We start from the raw sequence: 25,951 nt of genomic DNA, 5'->3' as shown, positions 1-25,951 counted from the left end.
GAGCATAAGCTTTCGTGAGCTACAGCTCACTTCATCGGATGCATTTGGTGGAAAAAACAGAGGAGAGATTTATATACACACACACAGAGAACATGAAACAATGGGTTTATCATACACACTGTAAGGAGAGTGATCACTTAAGATAAGCCATCACCAGCAGCGGGGGGGGGGGGGGAAAGGAGGAAAACCTTTCATGGTGACAAGCAAGGTAGGCTAATTCCAGCAGTTAAAGCATCCGATGAAGTGAGCTGTAGCTCACGAAAGCTTATGCTCTAATAAATTTGTTAGTCTCTAAGGTGCCACCAGTACTCCTTTTCTTTCTGATATTCTTGTTAACTGCTGGAATTAGCCTACCTTGCTTGTCACCATGAAAGGTTTTCCTCCTTTCCCCCCCCTGCTGCTGGTGATGGCTTATCTTAAGTGATCACTCTCCTTACAGTGTGTATGATAAACCCATTGTTTCATGTTCTCTGTGTGTGTGTATATAAATCTCTCCTCTGTTTTTTCCACCAAATGCATCCGATGAAGTGAGCTGTAGCTCACGAAAGCTTATGCTCTAATAAATTTGTTAGTCTCTAAGGTGCCACCAGTACTCCTTTTCTTTTAGTGGTTAGCAAAACAATGTGGGAATTAGACATAGAGTCACACAAATTTTCTTTCAAAAATCATCTTGTGCCCTGATCCCACATTAGTGGATCCCAATGAAAGATCAGAGCCTTCTGTTTCCTTTTCCCTCTTCATCTGTAATTTGTCTTAATTTAGACCCCAGTCTTTAAATACAATATTCCAGTCTAGAGCCTTGTGCCCAGGTAGATGGTCTCCATGTGGGAGTCTTGTTGTTATACCCTAAAAAAACCAAAAATGAAGTATTTTAGGGTTTCACTAATCCCTCTTTGGGACTAATGCTTAAAAAGAACCTTGCTCTTAATTTACATGAAAACCAACAGGATTTTTTAAAATATTTTCTTATAAATTTTTTGAGACTACAATAGAAAAAAGCATGCCTACAGTAAGGCAGTGAAGGAAAAGATAGTTTGTAGATACCAAATAGTTACATAAAGAAAATATATAAAAGTAAAGGCAAAGAATACCTAGTGAATGAAATGCTTAGTGGGAACTAAATATGTGCAGTGACTGCACGTTTGGGCCCACTGTAATCATTTGGCCAAGTTAAATGCATGCAACAGTTTGAACCTTTCTTCATGAGTCAATTCTTCCAGATACTTCATCGCTTTTGTAGCAGAATTCCTAATTTGTCATCTTTAAGACATTTCTCTTACACAATTCACTGCCTGGAACTCCCACTTGTGGCCAGACCTAGCATTGCAGCTCTCTGCCTCCTTTCACACCCTCCTTAGGTTCTTGAACAGACACTTCACAAACTCCTTGTTTCCATAACACCCTTGTAGGGCTCATTTTTTTTACAAGTCCTTAGACAAAGTACTGAAAGTCCAAACCAGACAACATCTAATGGACTAGAAATCAAACAGAGGATCTTCCACCGCTTCCACCACCACAGCTCCTCTGTGTCAACCTTCAATTTCCACACCAGGTCTTTTACTAAACACACACAAAAATCTAAATTCAACCCCCTCCTTGGGCCCCTTCTGCATGCTCTGTGCCCCTAACTCCCAGGCCTTGCAGAGTCCTTCCCTGCTCTTTGAACTGCCTTCCAGGAGGTCCTTTTTCCCAGAAGCTTCCCTCTCATGGGAGATTCTGGCAGCCCCTTCTAGGGACCTTTCTTCTTCCCATTCCCCTCTCCTTGCTGACAGCCTGTCCCTTTGGAGGGAACACCTATCTATTTCTCAGCTGTGTCGGGCTAATGAACAGGGCTGACTGGCTGGCCCCAGGTCCCTGCCCCTTCAATGGGCAGACCGCCCTGTTACAAGAGCCCAGCATTCTAGAAGTTTCCCCATTGCAGTGCATAGAGCTACTACCATCAACTTGATGGTGTGTTATTTCTCTACATCTCTAATCCCAGACATTACTTATTTTGCCCCTTTTTCCATATCTTATTTCACTTTTACATCTCACTTTGTGTCCACTATCAACCTTAGCTGCTTTTCTGCATTACTGATTTGCAAGTAGTCCCATTCCACCAAAACTCTGGGCTTCAGGTTACTTTCTCTAGCTATGTTCTCTTGTACTTTCCAGCCTAAATTTCAATGCATATCCTGCTTTCCCAATTTAGAATAATCTATGATTGTAATGTACATGCTTGACCGCCTCTCCTCCACCCCAACACACACACACACACACACACACACACACACACACACACACACACACCCCTCTTCCCAGATCATTAATAGAGATGTTAAAAAAAAAAAAAAAAAAAGAAAGAAAGAGAGAGACTGGGTTTAACACCAGTCCCTGCAGAACTCAGGGGTCACTTCTCTTCACCTCAGTACATTGCCATTTAACTTCATTACCCTTTATTTATGGTCTTTCCACCAGTTCTCAATCCATATGATGGGACTCAAATCCAAGTCAATTTAAATTAATTTTCTGAATTAAGATTCCTGTGTACTTTGGCAACTACAATTTAAAATTATTTCTTACACTCTGTCTTCAAAAGAACCTTGTGCATAACCTACAGCCATTTCTCTCCACAAAATACAAGAGCAACATGTCCTTGATTCAGCATGTGTCTAGCTTTAAGCATCTGAGTAGTCACAGACATTGGAACCAATGGGAATAATTGCATGCTCAAAATTTGGCATTTGTCTAAATTTCTTGGAACTGGGTCCCAAATCCACTGCAAAAGAGCTACAGAGGATGGAGCAAGATTTGTCTCTGTATGCTGAATAACGAAAACACAGAATCAAAAATAAAAGCAGTCATCTTCACTTTGCTGGTGTTTACGGTGTAAAATTATTTGTGCATATTCAGACGGAATGCCTGTTATTTTGGAAAATGTATGTGAATCCAAAAGTTTCCCAGACTTTAGAACAATGGGAGTATTCATCTGAAAATCTGTACCAGAAGCATGCTATTCATTATAGGCTATTAGTCTTTCATTACCCTGTTACCTAACAAGTTTCAGACATCTACTAAGGGTACAAAAGCAACATCCTGTTTAGACTGGAAATTCATTGTGGTGATGACTGTATTTCTATCTATACCACATTGGGCATGTCCTCACATATAACCTCAGCAATAATAGTGTGATTTAAATAACCCGTCAAACACCATGAAAAAATCACAGGTTTCAGAGTAGCAGCCGTGTTAGTCTGTATTCGCAAAAAGAAAAGGAGTACTTGTGGCACCTTAGAGACTAACAAATTTATTAGAGCATAAGCTTTCGTGAGCTACAGCTCACTTCATCGGATGAAGTGAGCTGTAGCTCACGAAAGCTTATGCTCTAATAAATTTGTTAGTCTCGAAGGTGCCACAAGTACTCCTTTTCTTTTTACCATGAAAAAAGAAGCATAAAAAGTTCATGCTTCCCATATGATGAAAAAGATTTGTCCAATCTACTTTCTAAATACCTACAAACAACAAATAATATATTTGCAGACAGCAGGATTGATTTACAAATAATTGACAAATGGAATAATATTTGCAACAAGAAATGTGACCAGTTCAACCCTATATCTGCAGCATGTGAATAAAAATGCTGATTACTGTGCAGTCCACAGACAGAATGCCAGTGGCAAATCACAGAGACTTACAGGGTGTTCAGATGCTTCAATTTCTTAAACGTGCCTGCTGGGATTTCTCGTATTCTGTTAAACCGCAAATCCCTGGAAAAGAAAGGATAGGACATTTAAATTAATCATTCTGACTTCCTTCCCGTCACTGCTAAGTGTTTGGGGGGGGGTTAATTTTAATATGTGAAACCAATGCATCTCCACACGCTTCTCTTATGCATGTGACAGATCACAGAGTTACAGTAAATAGAGAACAAAGGGAGAAGCAATGGCAGCTGACAGTAATCCCATGCCGACATACATAGTGGCCTTTCAGATCACTGCCTCCATACCAGCTTTCTACTCTTCATTGAGTGAAGACCCTGTCCCTTTACAGGAACTTAAATGGAGGGGCCGAGCTACTGCCATGGTACCATTTGCAAACATAAATCCATTTAATATTACACTCTTCAGAAATAATTCAGCTGAAGCTGGGCAATCCTTACCAGGAGAAGTTAAGGACAACATGACTCAACCTCACCATATGCCTATCGGTTTAGGCCATCGCACGGGCCACCTGCTGTTTAACACAGCAAATGAATTTATCATAGCTTCTGTGACAGTTTCTTAGAGATTACAAAAGAAAGCATGGAATACTTATACTGTATGTATACTGGCAACTGCGGTTCAAACTACACACACACACAAAATAAAGAACTGAAAACAGAAAGTTGCATGTATCTGTTGGCAAACTCTATTAGATTTTCTTTCGAGAGATCACCATTCATTATGGTTACCCATCAGCTCAGTTCAGCAGAAGACTCATGATTCCATACTAGTTATTAGACTGAAATTACTAAAAAACCTGCTGAAACAGCCGCTTCTGGTTACAAGAAATGTCTGTGGTGTTGAATAAGCTCCAAGGTGTCTCATTTTAACTCTAATTTAGTTTGAAGGAGAACATTTTGGGTTAATTTGTAAAGGAGATTTCTGGTTTACAATAAAAATACAAAGTTCAAATGCCAAAGTGATTAAGGGGAATTGCAAATGGATGGATGAATTTAATGTACCTAGATTCTAAAATGTTTGGTTTATACTGCTCCCCAAAAAGTCATACCCATACTTTTTCCTTAACACTAATCACCTCACATATTTACTTCTTCCTACTCTGAATATCAGCTTGATGTATGAGCAGCCTAGAGGATTAGAAAAAAGGCTCAAACTGAGCACGAAAACAGAAATTGAATAGCTCCGTAAGGGAGTTATCCCCTCAAAAGAGGGGTTATATCTGGGTCTCTCATTTTCTTAGTGTTCATTCTTTATATTTTTCATAGGGGCGAGCTCTTTACTTGGCTGCTACCGTGCGGGCTGTTAAGTCTCAAGAGAGTCTTCTCAGCCAACTCCTTGACAAGCCCTAAATATGGCCCAGTTCTCAATGACTGGGCACAGCAAATCTTTTCCTGGAGGCAAGAAAATATGCAACATTGCAAATGCTAGGGTTTTTCTCAACCCCCTGTTAAACTACAGATACTGTAAATTCTCCTGGATAAATGTTGAAAAAGTCCTATATATTTTAATAGTCATTTTAGCCATCTTAATATTTCATGAGTACTCCCATTTTCTGTCCACAAACACTTTTTTGCATATTCCCAACCTTAAAAAGTGGTGTAACAAAATATGCAATTAATTATATGACATTTCATTTCAACTTGTGATAAGAAATCTAGGTGTACTTTGGATTGGAGAGAGTTTCAAAGAGGAGGTTTCCTTTGTGAGTAATTCCAGTTATCAATCCAAACTTTCAACTTGTGTTTTCTCTACTTACTGCATTTAATGAAATTCAGAATGCCAAGATTCACTTATCAATAAATAAAAAAAAATTGCCTTTGATGCACATAAACATTTTGTTAAAAGCTACAAGACTGTTTTCTCTCTTTTGTTGTACAATACAATGGCTCAACAAACACCTATAGCATGGACATATAGATAAGCCAACCGACTGGTTCTCAGCCAATGCATTGTCTTCTCCATGTTCCAACAACTCTTCCCAAAACAATCACTACTAACTTGTTACAGTGAGATACAACTGGGGCTGTTGCTATTTTAGTGACACAATCACACCTAAACCATACGCTAGAAAAACAAAGTAAACTCCCTTTAATGGATTAAATGTATATTTGTACATCGAGAATTATGGACAAAATTTTCCCCTCTGATGCTTCATCTGTGCCTCTTAGGGAAGAAGTAAGGTCACTAAATCATGCCTCTTATTCCCTAACTCCAAGGAATATCATTATGACAGTAGACTTAACTTTGAATATTTTGGCTTTTGTTAGTTTGTGCCATAACCTGAGTGCATTTAAAAATCTAGATTTTTGCAGACAGTATGCTTATTGTATTAAAAACTCAAGTACTCCCCTAAGCCTGTAGTTTATACTGTTTTGAATTGCCTTGCATTTATTCATACACTATACTTGTCTCTCAGGGAATGTTAATAATTAGCTAACACCATCTAACAATTGTACATGTTCATTTTACATTTTCCTCACATCAACCAATGTCTCCGACTTTCCTCTAGGATATAGTACACCCTGGAAGAGGATTCCAACTCATTTATTAAAAGGCAAAGAAAAGTGATACCAATTTCCCTTCTATTTGTTCCTCATATACAAAAATGTAGTCATTCGAAAGATCTTCCCATTATCCAACTGCTACTGGAATAGCTAACATCTACAGACTTCTGACAGATCTGGTTGGTCCTAATCAGTTGGCAGTGTGAGCGCCCTTCTGTAAAAAAAAGACAGTAGCTTACACTGTTTCTAAACATTTGTAGTTAGCATCTTTGTATTTGTCAGAGTTTATGAAGCTCATGCAAATATCCTTTTTGCGTAAGTGAAATATTTAGATGATTGCTTCACGTTTATTTGCCGCAGGAGAATATATGGTAGCTGGAAAGCCCATAAAAATGTACATATAGTTATAACATTCTAAAGCTGTGCCTTGTTACATTAGCTCTAGTTTTCATTGCAAAATGCTAATCTAAAAAGGAAAATTAAACCTTTCATGGATACAAGATTCTAGATAAAAAATATTTCAGCCTAAAGCTTTCTACTTTCTTTAGTTTGCAATAGCCAGCCATTTCCAGGATATATCACTGCAGAGTATTCATCCTTTCAAATACATGACATTTTATGAAGTCAGTCAAATAAAAGACTGCTTATTCCACAAATGTGCACTCTTCTCTCACAAAGGACACTCCTGCCTCTCATCCCTCAACCTCTGGCTAAGGAGGACTAATGGATAATCCCTTTCAAGATGTCCGCTTCACCCCTTAGGCTGGCCACCAAGGTTGCTATTTCTTCTTCCCACTATCTCTCAAGCAAAGGCGAATACACAGCCACCTCTCTGCCAGCTGGGAGAGGCAATGAGATTTTAGCAAGGAAACTCCATATTCATTTCATATTAAATCATTTTTTTTGCCATGATCCATGAAGAAACACATCAGCTTTGCATACGTGGAAGTGATGTCTTGTACAAATTCAGTAAGTACTTAATCTGAAACACATTTGGTAAAATAAATCTCTCCGACTCAAAGGACAGCTTCATTTTCCATTCTCAGTGAAGTCCTCAATTTGTCAGTTTCAGGAGACAAGAATGATTTAAGAAATCTGTATTGTTTATACAATCTTTTTTACTTAGAAGTTGGTAAGAGACATAAGATTTCTTTGCACTTCTCACCCTCAGAGCATTCTCCATTTTATCCCTCTATCTGCCCCTTACATAAAATATCATGTAAAACCTTTCTGTCATTTTAGCCATAGGAAGGCTACATGTTAGTCAGTCAAATAAAGACCAGCTTATGCAACAAATCTGAGCCTCCCTCCCTCAAACAAAACAGCTGCTTCTGAGAAAGAGGTGCTGTCAGAGCAGTGTGAGGACCCCCTAGTAAGAACTGAGCTCTATCCCTCTGAAATATTGTTAGGGCTTTCTAATAGAAGAAAGTTGAGCGTGAAATTGGCACTGAAATTCAGATCCTCCCCATGCCAACTCAGACCACCAGCATTATGCTTTGTTTCTTTCAGTGTTTGGTTCAAATCTTATCCTTTCACTATTGTAATGATTTCCTACTCTCTGAGACTTCAGAGTCATCAGCTCTACCATAAACCATGGTTTCTTGGTTTTGCCGGGATGCAGGTGAGGCAGTGTGATGCCATAAATGTAGTACTGGACTGGAAATCAGGAGGCTGAGCTCTCTGCAGCTCTGACATTGACTCGATATGACCTTGGTTAAATCACAACCTCTCTGTGCTTTAGTTCTCTCATATGCTGAGTGGGGATAATAATAATTCACGTCACATTGTAAAGTACATTGAGATTTACAGATCTAAATTGCTAAGTGTTATCATCAAGTCCACTGTCAGAGTTCGATAAAATAAAGCAAGAATGGTGTCAAGCTGTCTGAAGTGACTGAGGAGCATGATTACCAACCTCAAGGCTGACTGGTAAGAAGCAGGACACAAACCCCAAATTGGCTGAGAGTTCTATATCCAGATTTCACCAACCAGTTATCAACTGTAAACTCCTCAGGCACTGTAACAGCCTTAACATGGAGTCACAGACAGTCCACTTGAGTACTCCAATCTGTCTCACCACTCAGGTGAGCATGCCTTTTGTGACAGATGGTGCCTTACACCAAAAGTCATAGCAATAGTCAGGTTAGTCTCAGTCCAAAAGGACCAGTCACATACCCTAGTCAACTGCACCTTAGATTTCATACAAAAGACTATTTTTGTAGCCAATCCTCTAATAAATTATCGGATGATTTATTAAATAGGAAAAGGAAATGAGCTATTGAAAAGGTTAAAGCAGAGTAAACATACACACACACAAATAAATGAGTTACAATCTTAAATTTCAAAAATCAATAGAAGCCTCTGTATTAAGCAAGCCCTATATGTCTGTTAGGGCTAACCCAGGCTGAGCAGCTGGGCACCCCTTGCTTATGCCTAGAAACCTTGCCCCCAGAGCCTAAGCAGGACAGAGATAGTCAGTTCCTTCCTCTTGGGGTTTTTATTCCCCACCTGCCATGTACTGTGAACTGCAAACTCAGCTGATGGGAAGAATTCACTTGCATGATTCATCTTGGGAGGGGGTGGGGAAGCAGGACAACTGACTCTTTTGTCCTCTGTGTTGTCCCACAATAATCTGTCTAGTGTTGATGGACCTTTCCCTTTGTGCAGGACATAACACCTTCTGTTGCAGATTGGCACTTTACACTAGTTAATGTCTCTCTCTTGTCTGGTAATTTACATCGTCACAGAGGCTTACAATACAACTGCTCAAATATTATCTTCCAATCAGGGATATATATATTATAGGTGAGATTAACACATTCAGCAATTCACAAACTGAATCTAAACCCTAAATACATTCTTATAATTCTAAGACCTATTTTGACAATATTAACACACAGGAGAGCCACGATGATTCCACCTGTGTTTTGAGCAGTTTTCAGTTGAGGCATGGGGACCTTGGCATGAGCTGGCACCTGGTCTGCCAGTACTGCAGATGGAACTAAGGAACTTCTACTCCAAGGGTTTGATCCTGGTCCGATACAAGTTAAATGCAGGGGAGAACGGGGGGAGGGGGGAGACACGCATTGACTTATCAAGCAACAGAATACCAGGGTTCTATCACTTAGGATTTGCCGACAAAAGTGCCAGTGTAGAAAAAACTGAAAGCTGAAAATATTTCAGTTTTCATTCCCTATCCCCAACCTCGTGGCAAAAACTGAACAAATCTGAATCTTTTCACAAAAGTTATTTACCATTTTTCAAATAAATGTTAATGATTTAAAGAGCAGCAGAAGTGCATTTAACATTAAATAAATTAATCTCTTTAAGTAATTACTATGTTCTATAAGACAGCAATTCCCAAACCGTGGACTATGAGCTTCTTATGGTTCACAGAGCACTTAACAGTGGACCACAAACCTGTTTGGTCATATGGTGCTGTCTTCTACATGCTTGCAACTCTAAATCCCATTAATTAAACTAAATATGTATTAAATACTTTCTTACTATTATAAAAATGCACAAAGTATTCAGAGAATTTATCCTCACAATACCATTAGAGTACAGTTATCTCCATTTTAAAAGATGAGGTACTGAGGTACAGAGAAACTATGTGATATGCCCAAGATCCAAAAGGAAGTCTGTGAGCAGAGCAGAAATTTCAACCCTAGTCTCCACAGTCTCCAGCTGTCATCCTAGAGATCGGAGCACCCAAACAAAAACTTGAACAAGTACACAAGGAGGCTATGTTTCAGAACAAATTTAATACATTCTGTATTTCTAGTCACACAATACGAAAGAACAAATATTTTATGTGCACACTGTAGTTCCAATTCAGCGCACAGCCCAAAATACTACTAACTGCTGTGCCACAGGTACCACAACAAGGCCACGGAAAACTTGAAAACTGTTTTTTGCAGAGTTCTAAAAAGATTTAGGACTGGCTTAATCTATGATCTATGCTTGGACTGCTTTGAGGATTTTAGTGTTAAAAACAAGCAACGCTTCTAAACCATGTCAATAGTTCTCATATTATTCAATTACTCTACCTCTGAGGTAGATAAAAAGAACAAAGACTTGATCATGGGAAGAAGAATAATGAAGCTGTCAGTTAAGTTGGTAGCCTTTCAACATCCGGGCATTGTAACCTTGCTGCTCTGCTCATGGTATTCATCATATATGATTAGTTTGGGTGTTAGAAAATTATGTTTGTCAAAAGCAATTAGCATGAGTTAGCAATCTATTCACCACTACCATTTGTTACTCTAAATGCTGCAGAATGCCTTGCATAGGACTACTTAAGAATTAATCTAGGTCTTTATGGCAACAGCCTTTGTGAAACCTTTGTTCTTTTCATAACATCACTTCTCTGCAATTATGTTTTATGATTCAACTATCACATCTGTCCCTTATAGCTCTGTTGAGAGATGATATATGGTAGGGCTAACATCATTCAGCCTCAGGGACCCTTTTGATTATAGTTTTGATCTTGCATATATTACATACCAATGCAACATGGTTAAATATTAAAAATATATTTTGACAGCCATCAGGTTGCTCACTGGAAGACAAGACTTGTGAAGTGTGCAATATACAAGAAATACTGTCAGGAAAGATTTAGACTACCACCTTATTTATGTCTTTAATGGCTCCAGCTCTACCACGAGAAAGAATGAAGCACTAAAACAAAAACCTTTCTTCTGCAAGGACCACCCACTTTTTTATGACTGAAAAAGTTTAGCGGTTAAGTTTGAAAAAGTCTGGATGCTTACTCAAATTTACCTTCATTTTTAAGATTTCTGTATCTCTGTCCCCACTCCAATTCAACTAAATTTTCTCCTTTCCACTTATTCTTCCCCTGGATTCAAAACTCCTGATCTCACATATTCCCAAAATGTCCTCCAGCCTCAAAAATCCCTCTTCACAAATCCCAAGTGACCAACTACCTCCTTCTGACCCAGATCCCAACTCCCACTCCCCAGCTGGACTCCTAATTGAGGTGATTATGGGGAGTTTCAAGTCTGGTGCTATTTCAATTGGATTCTGGCTGGCTGCCATATTCAGGGATTTCCCCATCACACACATTCTCTCAAAAGCATCATTTCACATCTTTAACCCCAAGAAAGCTCCAACATTTGCAAGCTTTGGGGACATCAGTTGGCCCAACAGATATTAGACCAGATGAGATGGATTTCAGCAGATCTTGAAGGTCAAGGAGAAGGACTAGGGAAGGGGTACTTTATCTGAGTTAACCCAACCCTTTACAGGAAACTGGGAATTTGCAATTTTGGCAGCATTTTGTTTTACATTTTGCAGGACCTCATTACTCCTGGCTCTGCCACTGGCTTGCTGTGTAGTCTTGAGAAAGTTAGTGATATGCTGGAGAGGGCTCCTGATACCGAAGTGAAGGGAGGAGTGGGAAATTCTTCATTCCCCTAACGGAGTCCACTCCTCCTCTGGAGACTACTAAATGATTTCTTGCAGAGCTTGCTTATCCATGGAAGTCATAAACATTCTTCTGAAAAACTGTTTGCCTTCAGAATAGGCCACATCACACCCAAAAATTTGCTGAGGCAAGATACTCTCCCAGACACTCCTCTCCCTTTCACATTACCCAAGCTGAACTCTATGCTATGCTAGCAGAAATACACTCTGTATATATTTCCAGAAAGAAGTATCATCATTTTCAGCAACTTGTGGCTTCATGCAGCTTAACATACATTTGATTGCCAAGTGGATTTGCTTCCCTTTTTGGATGTGGTTAATAGGAAAGAAAAAAAAACATTTTTTAAATGAGAAAACAAAATGAATAGATTCCCCAGTCTTGCACTTGTAAGCCAGCAAGACTTTTCAATGGCAGTGCCTTGCTGAAATATTGGTAGCAGCTGATAAATGCATGTCACAGTAATTCCCTGTAAAACAGTTTCCCTTTCATATGACAGCACCCTCCCATTTGTAAAGCACTGTGGCATAGATCCACAAAGTGAGTTATGTCTTGTAATGCCAAGCCACCCAGTGGAATCCATAAACCCTGGGTTAGGCACCTAGGCTCCCTATAGGGCAGCAGTTCTCAAACATGAGGGGGTCATGAGGTTATTACATGGGGGGACACGAGCTGTCAGCCTACACCCCACTTTGCCTCCAACATATATAATGGTGTTAAATATATGAAAAAGGGGATCACACTCAGAGTCTTGCTATGTGAAAGGGGTCACCAGTACAATAGTTTGAGAACCACTGTTATAGGGAGAGACAGGCACCTGAAAATGAAATCCACAAAATCCAGAACATTAGACTAGGAAGTGTGTATGCTAGTCAGTAGGGGATGCCCTAACCACAGCACTATAAAATCATTCTCAGTTTCTCTGGCTCAATGCATAATTAATACAAAGTGGAAAAACTTCAACATGAGAGGCTGAAGGAGGCCCATACCCAGTCCAGTGGTTAGAGCACTCACCTGTGAAGAGGAGAACCCTTCTTTAATTCTTCTCATCAGGCACAGGGGGACACTTAACTGGGAACTCCCAGCTCCTGAGTGAGTTCCCTAGCTCCTGGGCTAAGGGTAACAAGGGACGCCTCCTCCTCTCCTATGTATTTGGAGGCGTGCTCCAAGAATACCTATCCCGATTGTGCCCTGCAGGAAAGACAGGCAGGGCAATGCCTAGGTTCTCCTGGTGTGAGGATTGTGCTGAGGCATAGGCATGTCCTACCTGACCAGAGGCCAGCAGGGTGCATGCCCACAGAGAGAGACTTTTAGGCATGTAAGGGCTTTTTACAATGTAAAAATGGAGTGTTAAGCATCTGCCAAGTGGGGGTTTTGTGGATTCCAGTAGCACCTAAATCTGGGATTTAAATGACATCCCTTTGGGGATCTGCGCCTTTGAAATCCTCAAATTGAAGGTGCTATACAAGAGCCAGATCCTCCGAGTGAACCTTTGTAGGAGCTGCTTCCATGGAGCCCGGCACGTACCCCCGGGAGTGCAAAGCGTTAGCGTTATGCATAGTTGTGGATTATAGAACCACGTGTTGCTACATCTATCCTCATGGAATGGTTGTGTCAGTAATTATTCTGGGACAATATTATAACAAGTTCCACTTTTTCTTGTATTGGAAAAGTGTACTGGACAGATGGATCTTTTCTTAGTCTGATATATCTTAAGTAGAGGGTGTGGAAGGAAGTAGGCTATTACCGCTAATGGAAATAGTGCAGTGAATTCCCAGAGCTCACACCACTGAACATTTACACCAGCTATAAAAGAGTTATTCCTAAGAGGCTTGTTCTATATAATTAAATGCAATCTCTTTCAAGGGCATCTTTGTGGAACAAGGGCATCTGGTTAGGTTAAATTGCAGGTATGTATTTGCTAGGGATCTCCCAGGAAATCTCTCTCAGGACTTAGAGACAGGAGCCTGAATTGAAATCAGCTATATCTGCTGCAGTTTTCAACATTATTCTATTGCTATGTTTCCCATCTGCCCTGATTTAGTAGATACAAGAATACACAGATGTCCAGCTCTCATAAAAATACCAACTGCTTTCTGAACAACAATGATTTCTTCTGCTCCCATAGTTTGGTAGCATCACCAACAAGTTTTTTTTTTAAAAAATCAGAGATGCAAAATCTTAATCACTTCCATAATGACATCTGAAATACATTTTCTGAGAAAGGGCAACTGGGGAAAAGGTCAGAAAGCAGCAGTCTGCAAATGGAAGGCTCTCAACTGTGTTTACTGAAAAAACACGAAAGAAAAGTGAGTCCTTTCTGAAGTCATTATGGCCACTTCAGCATTGCCTAATTGGCCAAACCCTCTATCTGTGTCAGGTAAAAGGGATGGCTCATTATCCAGAAATGAATGTTGTTCAGCATGGTCAACATTAGGCAAAATGAGCTTGCCCATCCCTGCTTTAAAAGGATGATGAATGGCCGATCCAGACTCCTCTCTCCACTTCAGAGCCTGACACAATGACAATAGTGTAGAAAGAGGGTGTGGTGTTCTCGCTCATCTCCCTAGACAACCTAGTAGTATAGTGAGAGATGGTGATCAGCCACCTGGGAACCAAGGGAAAAAGTTCCCCACTGTTAGCAATGTTAATGAAAAAGGTGGGGTTTGAGATGCAGGTATCCATCCACTGAAAAGTGGAACATGAACCCCTTCACCTCCAAACTTATTTCAGATAGGCTACAGTGCTCATTACAGGCAAGGAACACATTTGAAACGATTGAGAAACAGAAAGCTTCCCCTGTTACCAACACCAGAGCTATTCAATATCCTAATTACAAACACTATTGCCAAGATATTTAAAGCATCTGAAAGTTAGACATTATACATTTATTGCAGCTATACATAATAGGCCCACTCATTGTCTGAAGATGGCACTAATGGGCAATAATGTGGTGACTTACTGAAAAATATAACTGATGACAACAATTTAAGATTGTCATACTTTAAAACAGTTATGCTAACCTAAAATGGTATAATGGTTATGCTAACCTAAAATGGTTTGAGTGGTGTATCTCACTATTTGTAGAGATCAAATACAAATGAACTGGGGAGCATGCTCCTGTGCAATGCAAGGGTAGGGGGGAAAGAATACAACAGAAATGCACCAAGAGAACTAGAAAGAGAACATCGAATCACCCATTGAAATCCCCACATTTTTAGTTTGTGCGTGTGTGTGTGTGCATGAAGCATCCAGGGTTTGAGTGTAGAGGAGAGAGAATGGAGGATTTGAGACCCCAATAGACTGAGTGCTCTGAAGGGAACTGAGAAGCTTGTAAGGCAGTAAGGATTGTGCTGTGATTTGGTTTAAAGATAATAAGAGCTGATCCTTTTCCTAAAACTCAGAGACTAGTGCTGGACTGTATACAAGTCAGGAAGGTGACCTCTTAATCCCATCTTCTTAACTAGAGAGCTTGTTATATTGCCATAAGACTGATGTATTTCAAGATAAAGGGATTACAATTACTTTAACCTAGACCTCTGTAACTTCAACTATCAAACACATATTTCAGTGTATATGTGTCTTGCTGCGCTGCTCATGAGGGCAATTGCTTTTAATTAGCAAAGGTTACACACACAACAGCAGAATTAAAATCCTGAACTTTGGAGGAAAAGGTTATAATTGTAAAGACTGTAGAATTTATTTTTCACATTTTTCTCAAGAAGCTCTAGACTGAAATACATTCTAAGAGACTGATTCTCCACCGTGACCAAGTGGAGCTCAGGCAGTTTGGGGAGAGGTGGGGACCATCAAGTAGCTAGTGGTGGCTCCCAGGCTCTGAATTGCACAGCTCCACCTCAGGGGAACAGCTTCAACCTATACCACTTGTAAGAGATCTCTCACAGCCCTTACATTAGTGGAAGATCTGCCTACCTTGCCAGGTTTCCTCTCTCTAGTGGGGGGTGGGGGAAGAGGGTAAACAGGCAGCTGGAACAGGAGGCAGCAGAGAGTTCCCCTGAACCAGCAGATGTTTCCCTGCACAAAGAGCATTCCCTGCTAAGCAGATTTAGTAATGGAGTATCTGGCCCTACATTTTGGATGGCAAGATTGTTGTGTGACTCCTATTCCACTCAACAGAAATAATACAGCAGTGTTGGAACTGTATCCCTTAGGTCTTTGGATTGGGTACGTCTTAAATTAAGAAGAACAGAACTGATATATAAATCCTCCTCAAACAAGGTACAGTTTCATTTTGCAAAACAAGATAACTGACAATCTTTGATTTTATGTAGTGTTTTAGGAGACCTTTAGTTATTAAATGTCTCCACTCTAAAGATCACTCTGTGAGATCAATGAACCCCCTCTGTCACATATAAGCTTTTTAAAATTATGTGGCATTGTGAGGCATGTCCCTGCATGCATAAGGAATTAATAGTCTTTATTTCTGAAGTCACAATCAGGTTTCATTCCTGGAGCCCAAGGAAATTGCTTTGAAGTTAAGATTTATTAGTCCACAAGGACCAAAAGTAGGCGTTAACGATTTTATTACCTATCTTGCAGTTATTTTATGTCACTTTTCTTAAATGCAATTCATCTGAAGTTTTCAATAAAAATATATCAAGTAATGCTATCCTTACGAAAAAGAATAAAAGTACAGCAGTTACTGTACTACAGCTGGACCGATAACAGTTACAAGAGAATTAAAGTCTTAATTTTTATTTTTATTTTTATTTTATTTTTTTTTTTTTTTTTACAAGTTTAGCTGCTTCGTTACATTTGGTAGCTGGCACAAAGAATATTTTTATCCAATTGACAGTGATTACGTTAAGTGAAATTTGAGCTGCTTGGTTGGTTCCACTAGAGTAATACCTTTCTATAAAGATCTCTGATAACTATATAATTAGATCACAGAGCAATTACACTTTAGCTTCCAACATTGTGGAAATCTGCACTTATTTTGTAAAAAGCAATACATCAACTCTAATAAGGCTAAAACTAGCATTTGAGTCTCTCTCTTAAGCACTGTCGATCTAATGGCCATTAGGAAATTATCATACTGTATACTAGAAACCACTTTGTAGCGCAATATATTTCATCAGTGATGCATGGAATGCTGAGTGAATGCTATTAAGATGGATTCAACAGCTGGAGTTCTGCAGCAGTAGGAATCAGACTCCATGCAGTGGTTAACAGTAATACAAAGAAAATAATGGTAAAATGAAGGAAGGAAATGACAATAATTGGATGGTTAATGTTTAAACTACAGGAAAACGAGCTAATTAAAGATAACTTAAACTAAGTATTTCACAAATAAAGGGACATTGGAACCAAATGCTGGCCACACTTTGTCCAGGTGCGTTGAAGATAAGAACAAAGACCTCCCTTCTCTTTCACTTTTGTAGCCCTGCAAAAGAATAGCCAGAGTACTTGTGGGGAAATGGAGTCCCTGCTCACTCCTTCTGTCTCTGGGAGTACTGGGGGGTGAAATCCTGGCCCCACTAATACCACCTAGATCTTATATAGTGCTTTTTACCAGTACATTGCAACATACTTTATGGAAGTGGTAAGTATCATTAGCCCCATTTTACAGATGGGGAAACTGAGGCAAAAGAGGTGCCGTGATTTGCCTGAGGTTATCCAGCAGGACAGTGGCTGAGACAGAAACAGAACCCCAGGTCCCTATAGTCCCAGTTCAGTAGGCCAGGGCCAGGATTTTACACCATGTGCCTAAAAGGGTGCAGGGAAGGATGGGGTAAGATTAAAGACCCAGTTTTGCTCTTTCCCCATCTTCCGCACAGGCCAACACAGAAGTAGAGCAGACTTGTTTTGAGTGATACCACCTTATTTTCAACACAGCACAATTCCTACATGTGACCCAATTCAGCAATGCTAAACAAAATTCAGCAGTGCTAAAAACTTTAACATTTATATTTGGATGCACCACTTGTTATGTATTCAGCACTTACATATACTCATTAAAGACATATCAACTGGAATTTCAGCAGTAATGCCACTAACAGAGGTGTTTTAAACACAGCTATTTATCCATAAGGAGTAAGATTTAAACAATCATTGGCAAATATTATGGGAACAGATTGTCCCTCGGAAGTGCTTCGAGGGAAAAAAGAGCTGCTTCTTCCCAGGTCAGGGTCCCATTCCTGCCATGCAGTAGGAGAAACCTATTGTCCTTCAGTCACCATGGAGGAGAAATCAGTGACATGGAGTTGAGATATAGAATCACAGAACCACAGCATTAGAAAGGATCACAAGGGTCATCTAGTCAAACCCTCTGCCAAAATGCAGAATTCGTTGTGTCTAAACCATCCAGGACAGATGGCTATTCAGCCTCCTTTTGAAACTCTCCAGTGAAGGATATTCATCAACCTCCCATGGCAATCTGTTCCATTGTCCTACTGTTCTAACAATTAGGAAGTTTTTCCTGAGAATTAATCTAAATCTGCTATGTTATAGTCTGAATCCATTTTTTTCTTGTCCTGTCCTCTGTGGCAAGAGAGAACAACTTTTCTTCATCTTTTTTATGGCAGTCTTTCAAGTATTTGAAAACTTATGTCCCCCCCTTAATCTCCTCTTTTCCAAACTAAACATACCCAGTTCCTTCAGGCTTTGCTCTTATGGCTTGCATTCCATCCCATCCCTTTGATCATCTTTGCCGCTTGCCTCTGGATGCACTAGTCATAGTGAAACTTGTTTTATTTACTGTATATACACCAGTGGTGGAGCAGTGGGAGTCACAAAGATCTCACAGCCAAACCCGCTCCCACAAATCACAGCCAAGACACCAATGCCAGGAACCTGCGCTATCCCCCAAATTGCCTCCAAATATACAGACTAACACCACAGACAAAGCCTCTCTTCTGCCACAGTTGCCTCTAGTGTGTTACAACTGTTGCATAACAAACTAACAACAACACAGCATTTCTTCAAAGACTCAAGACTTGCTGACATGCAAAGAAAAATAGCTTGTCAGATTTTGTGTAACTACACCACCTGGTGACCTGTCAGCACCACCTATTGACCCCTGTCATAAACACAAACACAAGAAAGCACACTGAGTGCATGTGTACAAGGGTTAAAGTGCAGGTATGGCCTACTTCATGCCAATTCACAGTAGAATGGTGGGGAGGGATGAGGATATAGCAGGGTCATGACCAAACCCAACCTCTCTCTTTCTATTGGCTTGCAAAGATTGCTGGACATAAGAGCAAGTAGGGGTTGTGCTTGCTGACATACAACACCCCTCCCTGTGCTATTACGGAGACAGGGTTATCATCTGGTCCTCTATATCAGGGGTGGGCAAACCTTTTGGGCTGAGGGCCAAAACTGAGTGGGGAAATTGAATGCAGGGTTGGGGCAAGGGGTTAGGGTATGGGAGGGAGTGTGGTGTGCAGGAACGGGCTCAGGGCAAGGGATTGGGGCAGAGGAGGGGTGCGGGGTATATGAGGTTGCTCAGGGCAGGGGTGCAGACTGAGGGAGGGAGCGCAGGGCAGGGAGTTGGGGTGCACGGGAGTGCGGGGAGTGACAGGGGGATCAGGTCAGGAAGTTGGGGGGTGGGGTGCAGGAGGGTTTCAGGCTCCAGCCTGGCGCCGCTTAACTAAAGCGGCTCCGGGGTGGCAGTGGCACGTACTGGGGCCAGGACAGGCTCCCTGCATGCCTACCCTGGCCCCACGCCACACCTCCAGGAAGCGGCTGGAACCATGGCCCTGGGGGAAGGGCGGGCACAGGGTTCCACACGTTAAACTTGCTACACCTCCAGGTACCTCCCCCAAAGCTCCAATTCCCAAAGTTCCCTGTTCCTGGCCAATGGGAGCTGCAGGGGGCAGTGCCTGGAGGCAAGGGCAATGCATTAAGCTCTCTGTCCCACCCCCCTGGGACATGGTGCCAGCCACTTCTGAGAGCGGCGCGGGGCCTGCGGCACCACGGGGGGCAATCCCACGGCGCATAGTTTGCCCACCCCTGCTCTATCTGAAAGAGTTAAGAGATTTATTTTCCTTTCCCCAATGTACAAAGCACCCATTGACACAAATGGGATGAATGCACATATGGAGATCAGAGACCCCCGAAAATGTTTAAGCTGAATTCTATGTTCATATACCTTTGCCTTTATTATTGCTTTGAAATCTGTTTCACTGTCACTCCCACTGTACAATGATCAGAACTATCAGCTCCAGAAGCCATGGAAAATGAATCACCACAACAACCTTATACATGAATGCCAGGGAACCTATATGCCACCACATAAGTCACAGTTTCCTCCTCGTGCTCTCTCATGAATACCCATAATATCATCTTTGCTTCAGTATTCTCTGTAAGAGTTCGCCTAGGACTTATTCATTCAAACTTCATGCATTCAACCTTCAGCTTGCACCCAGATAAAGCATACAAGGCAAGTAACTGTTGAATAATCCAGCACATATCCTTTCATCACTTATTTCTGAAGAACAATCATCAACTGATTGTACACTGCACATTTTAGGACAATACTCAGTAACAGTATGCAGCAGGTTTTCCATTGTTTCAATATTGTCCACCTCAAGCAGTCAAAAATTCATCAGGTCCAAAAAAGACCATAAGATTATTTTAAAAATCACAAGATTTAATTTTTTTTTCATCTTGTATTTGCTTTCCGGCTTTCAAGTCATTAGGGTTCATGTTTTCAAGCTTTTCTCCACAAATTTGAGGACTCAAAACTTTTTAAAAAAAGAAAGTTGAGATTTTCATTTAACCCCAGGACTCCAGGAGCAGGGCTTTTAATAAAAGATACCAGATATCTCGAGACTCCCAGTAAAAATCATGAGAGTTTGCAAGGTTTTTTTCCTGCTGCTTCCTTCTCTTCTTGGAAGACTCCAAGCCATAGAAGGTTTCAGAGTAACAGCCGTGTTAGTCTGTATTCGCAAAAAGAAAAGGAGTACTTGTGGCACCTTAGAGACTAACAAATTTATTTGAGCGTAAGCTTTCGTGAGCTGCAGCTCACTTCATCGGATGCATTTTGTGGAAAATACAGTGGGGAGATTTATATACACACACAGAGAACATGAAACAATGGGTTTTATCATACACACTGTAAGGAGGGATAGCTCAGTGCTTTGAGAATTGGCCTGCTAAACCCAGGGTTGTGAGTTCAATCTATGAGGAAGCCATTTAGGGATCTGGGGCAAAAACTGGGGATTGGTCCTGCTTTGAGCAGGCAGTTGGACTAGATGACTCTTGAGGTTGCTTCCAACCCTGATATACTGTAAGGAGAGTGATCACTTAAGATGAGCCATCACCAGCAGCAGGGGGGGAAAGGAGGAAAACCTTTCATGGTGACAAGCAAGGTAGGCTAATTCCAGCAGTTAACAAGAACATCTGAGGAACAGTGGGGTGGGGTGGGGTGGGGTGGGGTGGGGGGAGAAATAACATGGGAAAATAGTTTTACTTTGTGTAATGACTCATCCATTCCCAGTCTCTATTCAAGTATAAGTTAATTGTATCCAGTTTGCAAATTAATTCCAATTCAGCAGTCTCTCCTTGGAGTCTGTTTTTGAAGTTTTTTTGTTGAAGGATAGCCACTATCAGGTCTGTAATCGAGTGACCGGAGAGATTGAAGTGTTCTCCGACTGGTTTTTGAATGTTATAATCCTTGACGTCTGATTTGTGTCCATTTATTCTTTTACGTAGAGACTGTCCAGTTTGACCAATGTACATGGCAGAGGGGCATTGCTGGCACATGATGGCATATATCACATTGGTAGATGTGCAGGTGAACGAGCCTCTGATAGTGTGGCTGATGTGATTAGGCCCTATGATGGTGTCCCCTGAATAGATATGTGGACAGAGTTGGCAACGGGCTTTGTTGCAAGGACAGGTTCCTGGGTTAGTGGTTCTGTTGTGTGGTGTGTGGTTGCTGGTGAGTATTTGCTTTAGGTTGGGGGGCTGTCTATAAGCAAGGACTGGCCTGTCTCCCAAGATCTGCGAGAGTGATGGGTCGTCCTTCAGGATAGGTTGTAGATCCTTGATGATGCATTGGAGAGGTTTTAGTTGGGGGCTGAAGGTGATGGCTAGTGGCGTTCTGTTATTTTCTTTGTTGGGCCTGTCCTGTAGTAGGCAACTTCTGGGTACTCTTCTGGCTCTGTCAATCTGTTTCTTCACTTCAGCAGGTGGGTATTGTAGTTGTAAGAATGCATGATAGAGATCTTGTAGGCGTTTGTCTCTGTCTGAGGGGTTGGAGCAAATGCGGTTATATTGTAAAGCTTGGCTGTAGACAATGGATCATGTGGTATGATCTGGATGAAAGCTAGAGGCATGTAGGTAGGAATAGCGATCAGTAGGTTTCCGATATAGGGTGGTGTTTATGTGACCATCGCTTATTAGCACCGTAGTGTGCAGGAAGTGGATCTCTTGTGTGGACTGGTCCAGGCTGAGGTTGATGGTGGGATGGAAATTGTTGAAATCATGGTGGAATTCCTCAAGAGCTTCTTTTCCATGGGTCCAGATGATGAAGATGTCATCAATGTAGCGCAAGTAGAGTAGGGGCATTAGGGGACGAGAGCTGAGGAAGCGTTGTTCTAAGTCAGCCATAAAAATGTTGGCATACTGTGGGGCCATGCGGGTACCCATCGCAGTGCCGCTGATTTGAAGGTATACATTGTCCCCAAATGTGAAATAGTTATGGATGAGGACAAAGTCACAAAGTTCAGCCACCAATTTAGCCGTGACATTATCGGGGATACTGTTCCTGACGGCTTGTAGTCTATCTTTGTGTGGAATGTTGGTGTAGAGGGCTTCTACATCCATAGTGGCTAGGATGGTGTTTTTAGGAAGATCACTGATGGATTGTAGTTTCCTCAGGAAGTCAGTGGTGTCTCGAAGATAGCTGGGAGTGCTGGTAAGGTAGGGCCTGAGGAGGGAGTCTACATCGCCAGACAATCCTGCTGTCAGGGTGCCAATGCCTGAGATGATGGGGCATCCAGGATTTCCAGGTTTATGGATCTTGGGTAGCAGATAGAATACCCCAGGTTGGGGTTCTAGGGGTATGTCTGTGCGGATTTGTTCTTGTGCTTTTTCAGGGAGTTTCTTGAGCAAATGCTGTAGTTTCTTTTGGTAATTCTCAGTGGGATCAGAGGGTAATGGCTTGTAGAAAGTAGTGTTGGAGAGCTGCCTAGTAGCCTCTTGTTCATATTCCGACCTATTCACGATGACGAGAAGAGCATTCCAAACGCACATGGATTTTACCCTAACCCTGAAACAATTATGCTAGAATATCCTGGGTCATACTGTGAACCACTGACTAACAGGCACCATCCCACTGAAGTTATGAGATGACTAGTGTGAATAAACGCTCAACAGCAGGAGCAAGGGTTGCTCAAACTAGCCTGTATAATTTGGATTACACAAAGTTTTGTGGAGGGTGGAGCAAGCTCACTCAAGTTTGAGTCTTCCACAATACTCACCCACATGCCAAGGATCTATATTATATAAAAGATTTTGTGTTTTGAAGAGGGGAAGGGAAAATAAATCTTGGATTGGTAGTTCCTCTGCTATACTAAACTATACTATGAACTTTATTTAAAATATTTATTTACATCCTTGCAGGAAGTTGGCCTATAAAATAGTTTCTCACGGGAAAACTGTGGGCACCAAATGTCCCATTCCTTAGGGCTTCTAAAAGTAAATTAGAAACACACATACTCTTTGGAACAATTCTCCATTGTCAGGGAGATGAACTGTGTGATTTACTTAGTCTTTCCCCATCTCTAAATTCTATGAAACTAGGCAATGTAAAGGATACAGCTAATGTGATCATGAAGAACATACTGAAATCTATACAAAATTTCACACAACTTCAAAGCACATTGTAAAGAATGAGGAAAATAAGATTCATATCATATTAGAATAGTGTATTTTTATTTTTGTTTTTCAAGAAAGGTAACTTCATTTAAAGATTTACAGTTCTTCTTTAGAGTGTAGGGACACAGTCCTCTTAAGAAAAGAAAAAAACATCTGTCCATCATAGGGAATATGTATCACCCTTTGCTAACATCCTACTTCTTACAAAGTTGATCTGCCTGAATGAGTTACTGGTTTTTTGGGGGGTTGGTTTTGGTCAAAGTTTGTGAGGACCTAATGTTCGTTAACTCATCTATGCAAGGATTAAACCTGCTGTAAAAATGGTAGCAGGAAACTCTCATCATGTGTTTGAAGTTTTGTTGACAGTATATACACTAAAATATCAAAAGGTTCATAGCTTTGTATTTATATTTCCCATAAACCATCTCCCTCTGCCCCCACAGTATCAACCATCATCCTCCATCATTGCTCACTTAGGGCCTGATCCAAAGTCCACTGAAGTCAATGGGAATTTTTCCAAATCTGCCCTTCTTGGACCCTGCCCACTCTGCAGGTATTTCTGTTTTGATTCTAACCCTTCCTAAGATATTTTATTACCACCACTTGTGTTTAATTTAGTGATAATTGTCTCTCTCTTCCCTGCACTCCAGAATCTTTCAATCCCTACATCAGCATTTAACTTCCCTCACCCTGCACTTTCAGTTCAGAGTTCTGCTCATGCCTTACATTCCAAATCTATTTGGCATGTCTAACTATGTATGCCCCCTACTGGGCTGCTGCTGTTCCTCCTCCTTTTCAGACCAACAGATCATTCCCTTGGGGAAGGGAGCTAGTGATCTCCTGCCCATGTGTTCCCAGGGGCTGGTGGAGAGAAGCAGTGGAGGACTCTGGAGAAGAATTGTTCAGAAAGGAGAGTTTTGTTGGAAAATGCCTGTTCATAGAATCTGAAATTTCTTGCGAAAGCAAGTCAATAGACCAGGGATCGGCAACCTTTGGCATGCGACCCGCCAGGGTAAGCCCGCTGGCGGGCCGGGCCGGGCTCATTTGTTTACCTGCTGCGTCTACAGGTTCGGCCGATCGCGGCTCCCACTGGCTGCAGTTCGCCACTCCAGGCCAATGGGCGCTGCAGGAAGCGGCGCAGGCCAAAGGCCGCCCTTCCCGCAGCCCCCGTTGGCCTGGAGCAACAAACCGTGGCCAGCGGGAGCCGCGATCAGACGAATCTGCGGACACGGCAGGCAAAGAAACCGTCCCGGCCCAGGGGGCTTACACTGGCAGGCCGCATGCCAAAGTGGCCGATCCCTGTTCTAGGGTATAGCTACACTGCAGTTGAGAGCGAGCCTCCCAGTCCAGGTAGACAGACTCTCAATAGCTGAGCTGGAGCGTGAAAAATAGTGGAGTGGTCGTTGTGGCTCCTGCAGAGACTGTGGATAGCCACCTGAACTCAGACCCCGGGGATTGGGCGGCCTATATAGCCTGAGCTGCTACCCACGTTGTACTGTCCACACTACTATTTTTATTTGTTTACCTGCTCTGGAAGGCTCACTCCCAACTGCAGTGTAGTCATACCCTTACGTCTGCAGCTCCAGGGAAGGCCTACCAGGTTTGAAGGATCCCTACTGTGAAGGTAGGAGCATGGCAGTCCTAAAAGTCCTGGAAGACCCAGCTAGCCACAGGTCTTTAAGTACTTCCATTTCCCAGGACTACAGCAAGAAGCCTGGAAGCCCTGAGAACCCCAGCACAAACCAAAGCTTTCAGGATCCCTGCTGTGTATGGGGAACCTGGAAGCCCTGGGAGACCTGGGTCTAGCCAAGATTCTCTGGATCCTTGAAATCCTGGGGACTCTCATGGCTTCTAGGCTCCCTGCTGTGCAGCTGGGAGCATGAAGGTCCAGGGACTGGATTCTAAGGTCCACAGTTCCAGGGCATCTCTGCCATGTGGACTGCTCCAGCCTGGGAACCCAGGGCTTCCAGATTCTTGCCAGCTGGAGGTGGGCAGCTCAAATAGTTTCACCACTGCTATTGCTTAACAAGAATGTCATTTCAGCTACAGCAGCTGCCAGTCCAGGGAGTATATTTCATTTTGAAGATACCAAGTGTTGGTGCTTCCAAAATGAAATTTTGGGGGATTTTCACTTAGTGAGAAATTTTGAAAAAAAAAAATTGTTTTCCCCCAATTTGCAAAATCTCACATTTCAAACTGCTAAAGTTTCTCATGAGACACAAGGTGGGAGAGGTAATATATTTCATTGGACCAACTTTTGTTGATAAGAGAGACGAGCTTTACAACAACACTGCATACAATGTTTCAGAGTAGCAGACGCGTTAGTCTGTATTCGCAAAAAGAAAAGGAGGACTTGTGGCACCTTAGAGACTAACAAATTTATTTGAGCATAAGCTTTTGTGAGCTACTGCTGACATCATCGGATGTATCCAATGAAGTGAGCTGTAGCTCACGAA

At 41.7% G+C, this 25,951-nt stretch overlaps 1 protein-coding gene across 1 annotated transcript in view; it reads right to left on the bottom strand.

Moving 5' to 3' along the window:
• PXDNL (peroxidasin like) overlaps positions 1-25,951 on the bottom strand; it is a 297,645-nt gene that overhangs the window by 183,824 nt on the left and 87,870 nt on the right. The window contains exon 2 of the mRNA XM_038393301.2: positions 3,675-3,746. Within this exon, the coding sequence (XP_038249229.1) occupies positions 3,675-3,746 (72 nt within the window). The remainder of the gene's footprint in view (positions 1-3,674; positions 3,747-25,951) is intronic.

The sequence above is a fragment of the Dermochelys coriacea genome, chromosome 2 (assembly GCF_009764565.3).
Source record: "Dermochelys coriacea isolate rDerCor1 chromosome 2, rDerCor1.pri.v4, whole genome shotgun sequence".
NCBI lineage: Eukaryota > Metazoa > Chordata > Testudines > Dermochelyidae > Dermochelys > Dermochelys coriacea.
This window is presented reverse-complemented; position numbering and strand designations above follow the sequence as displayed.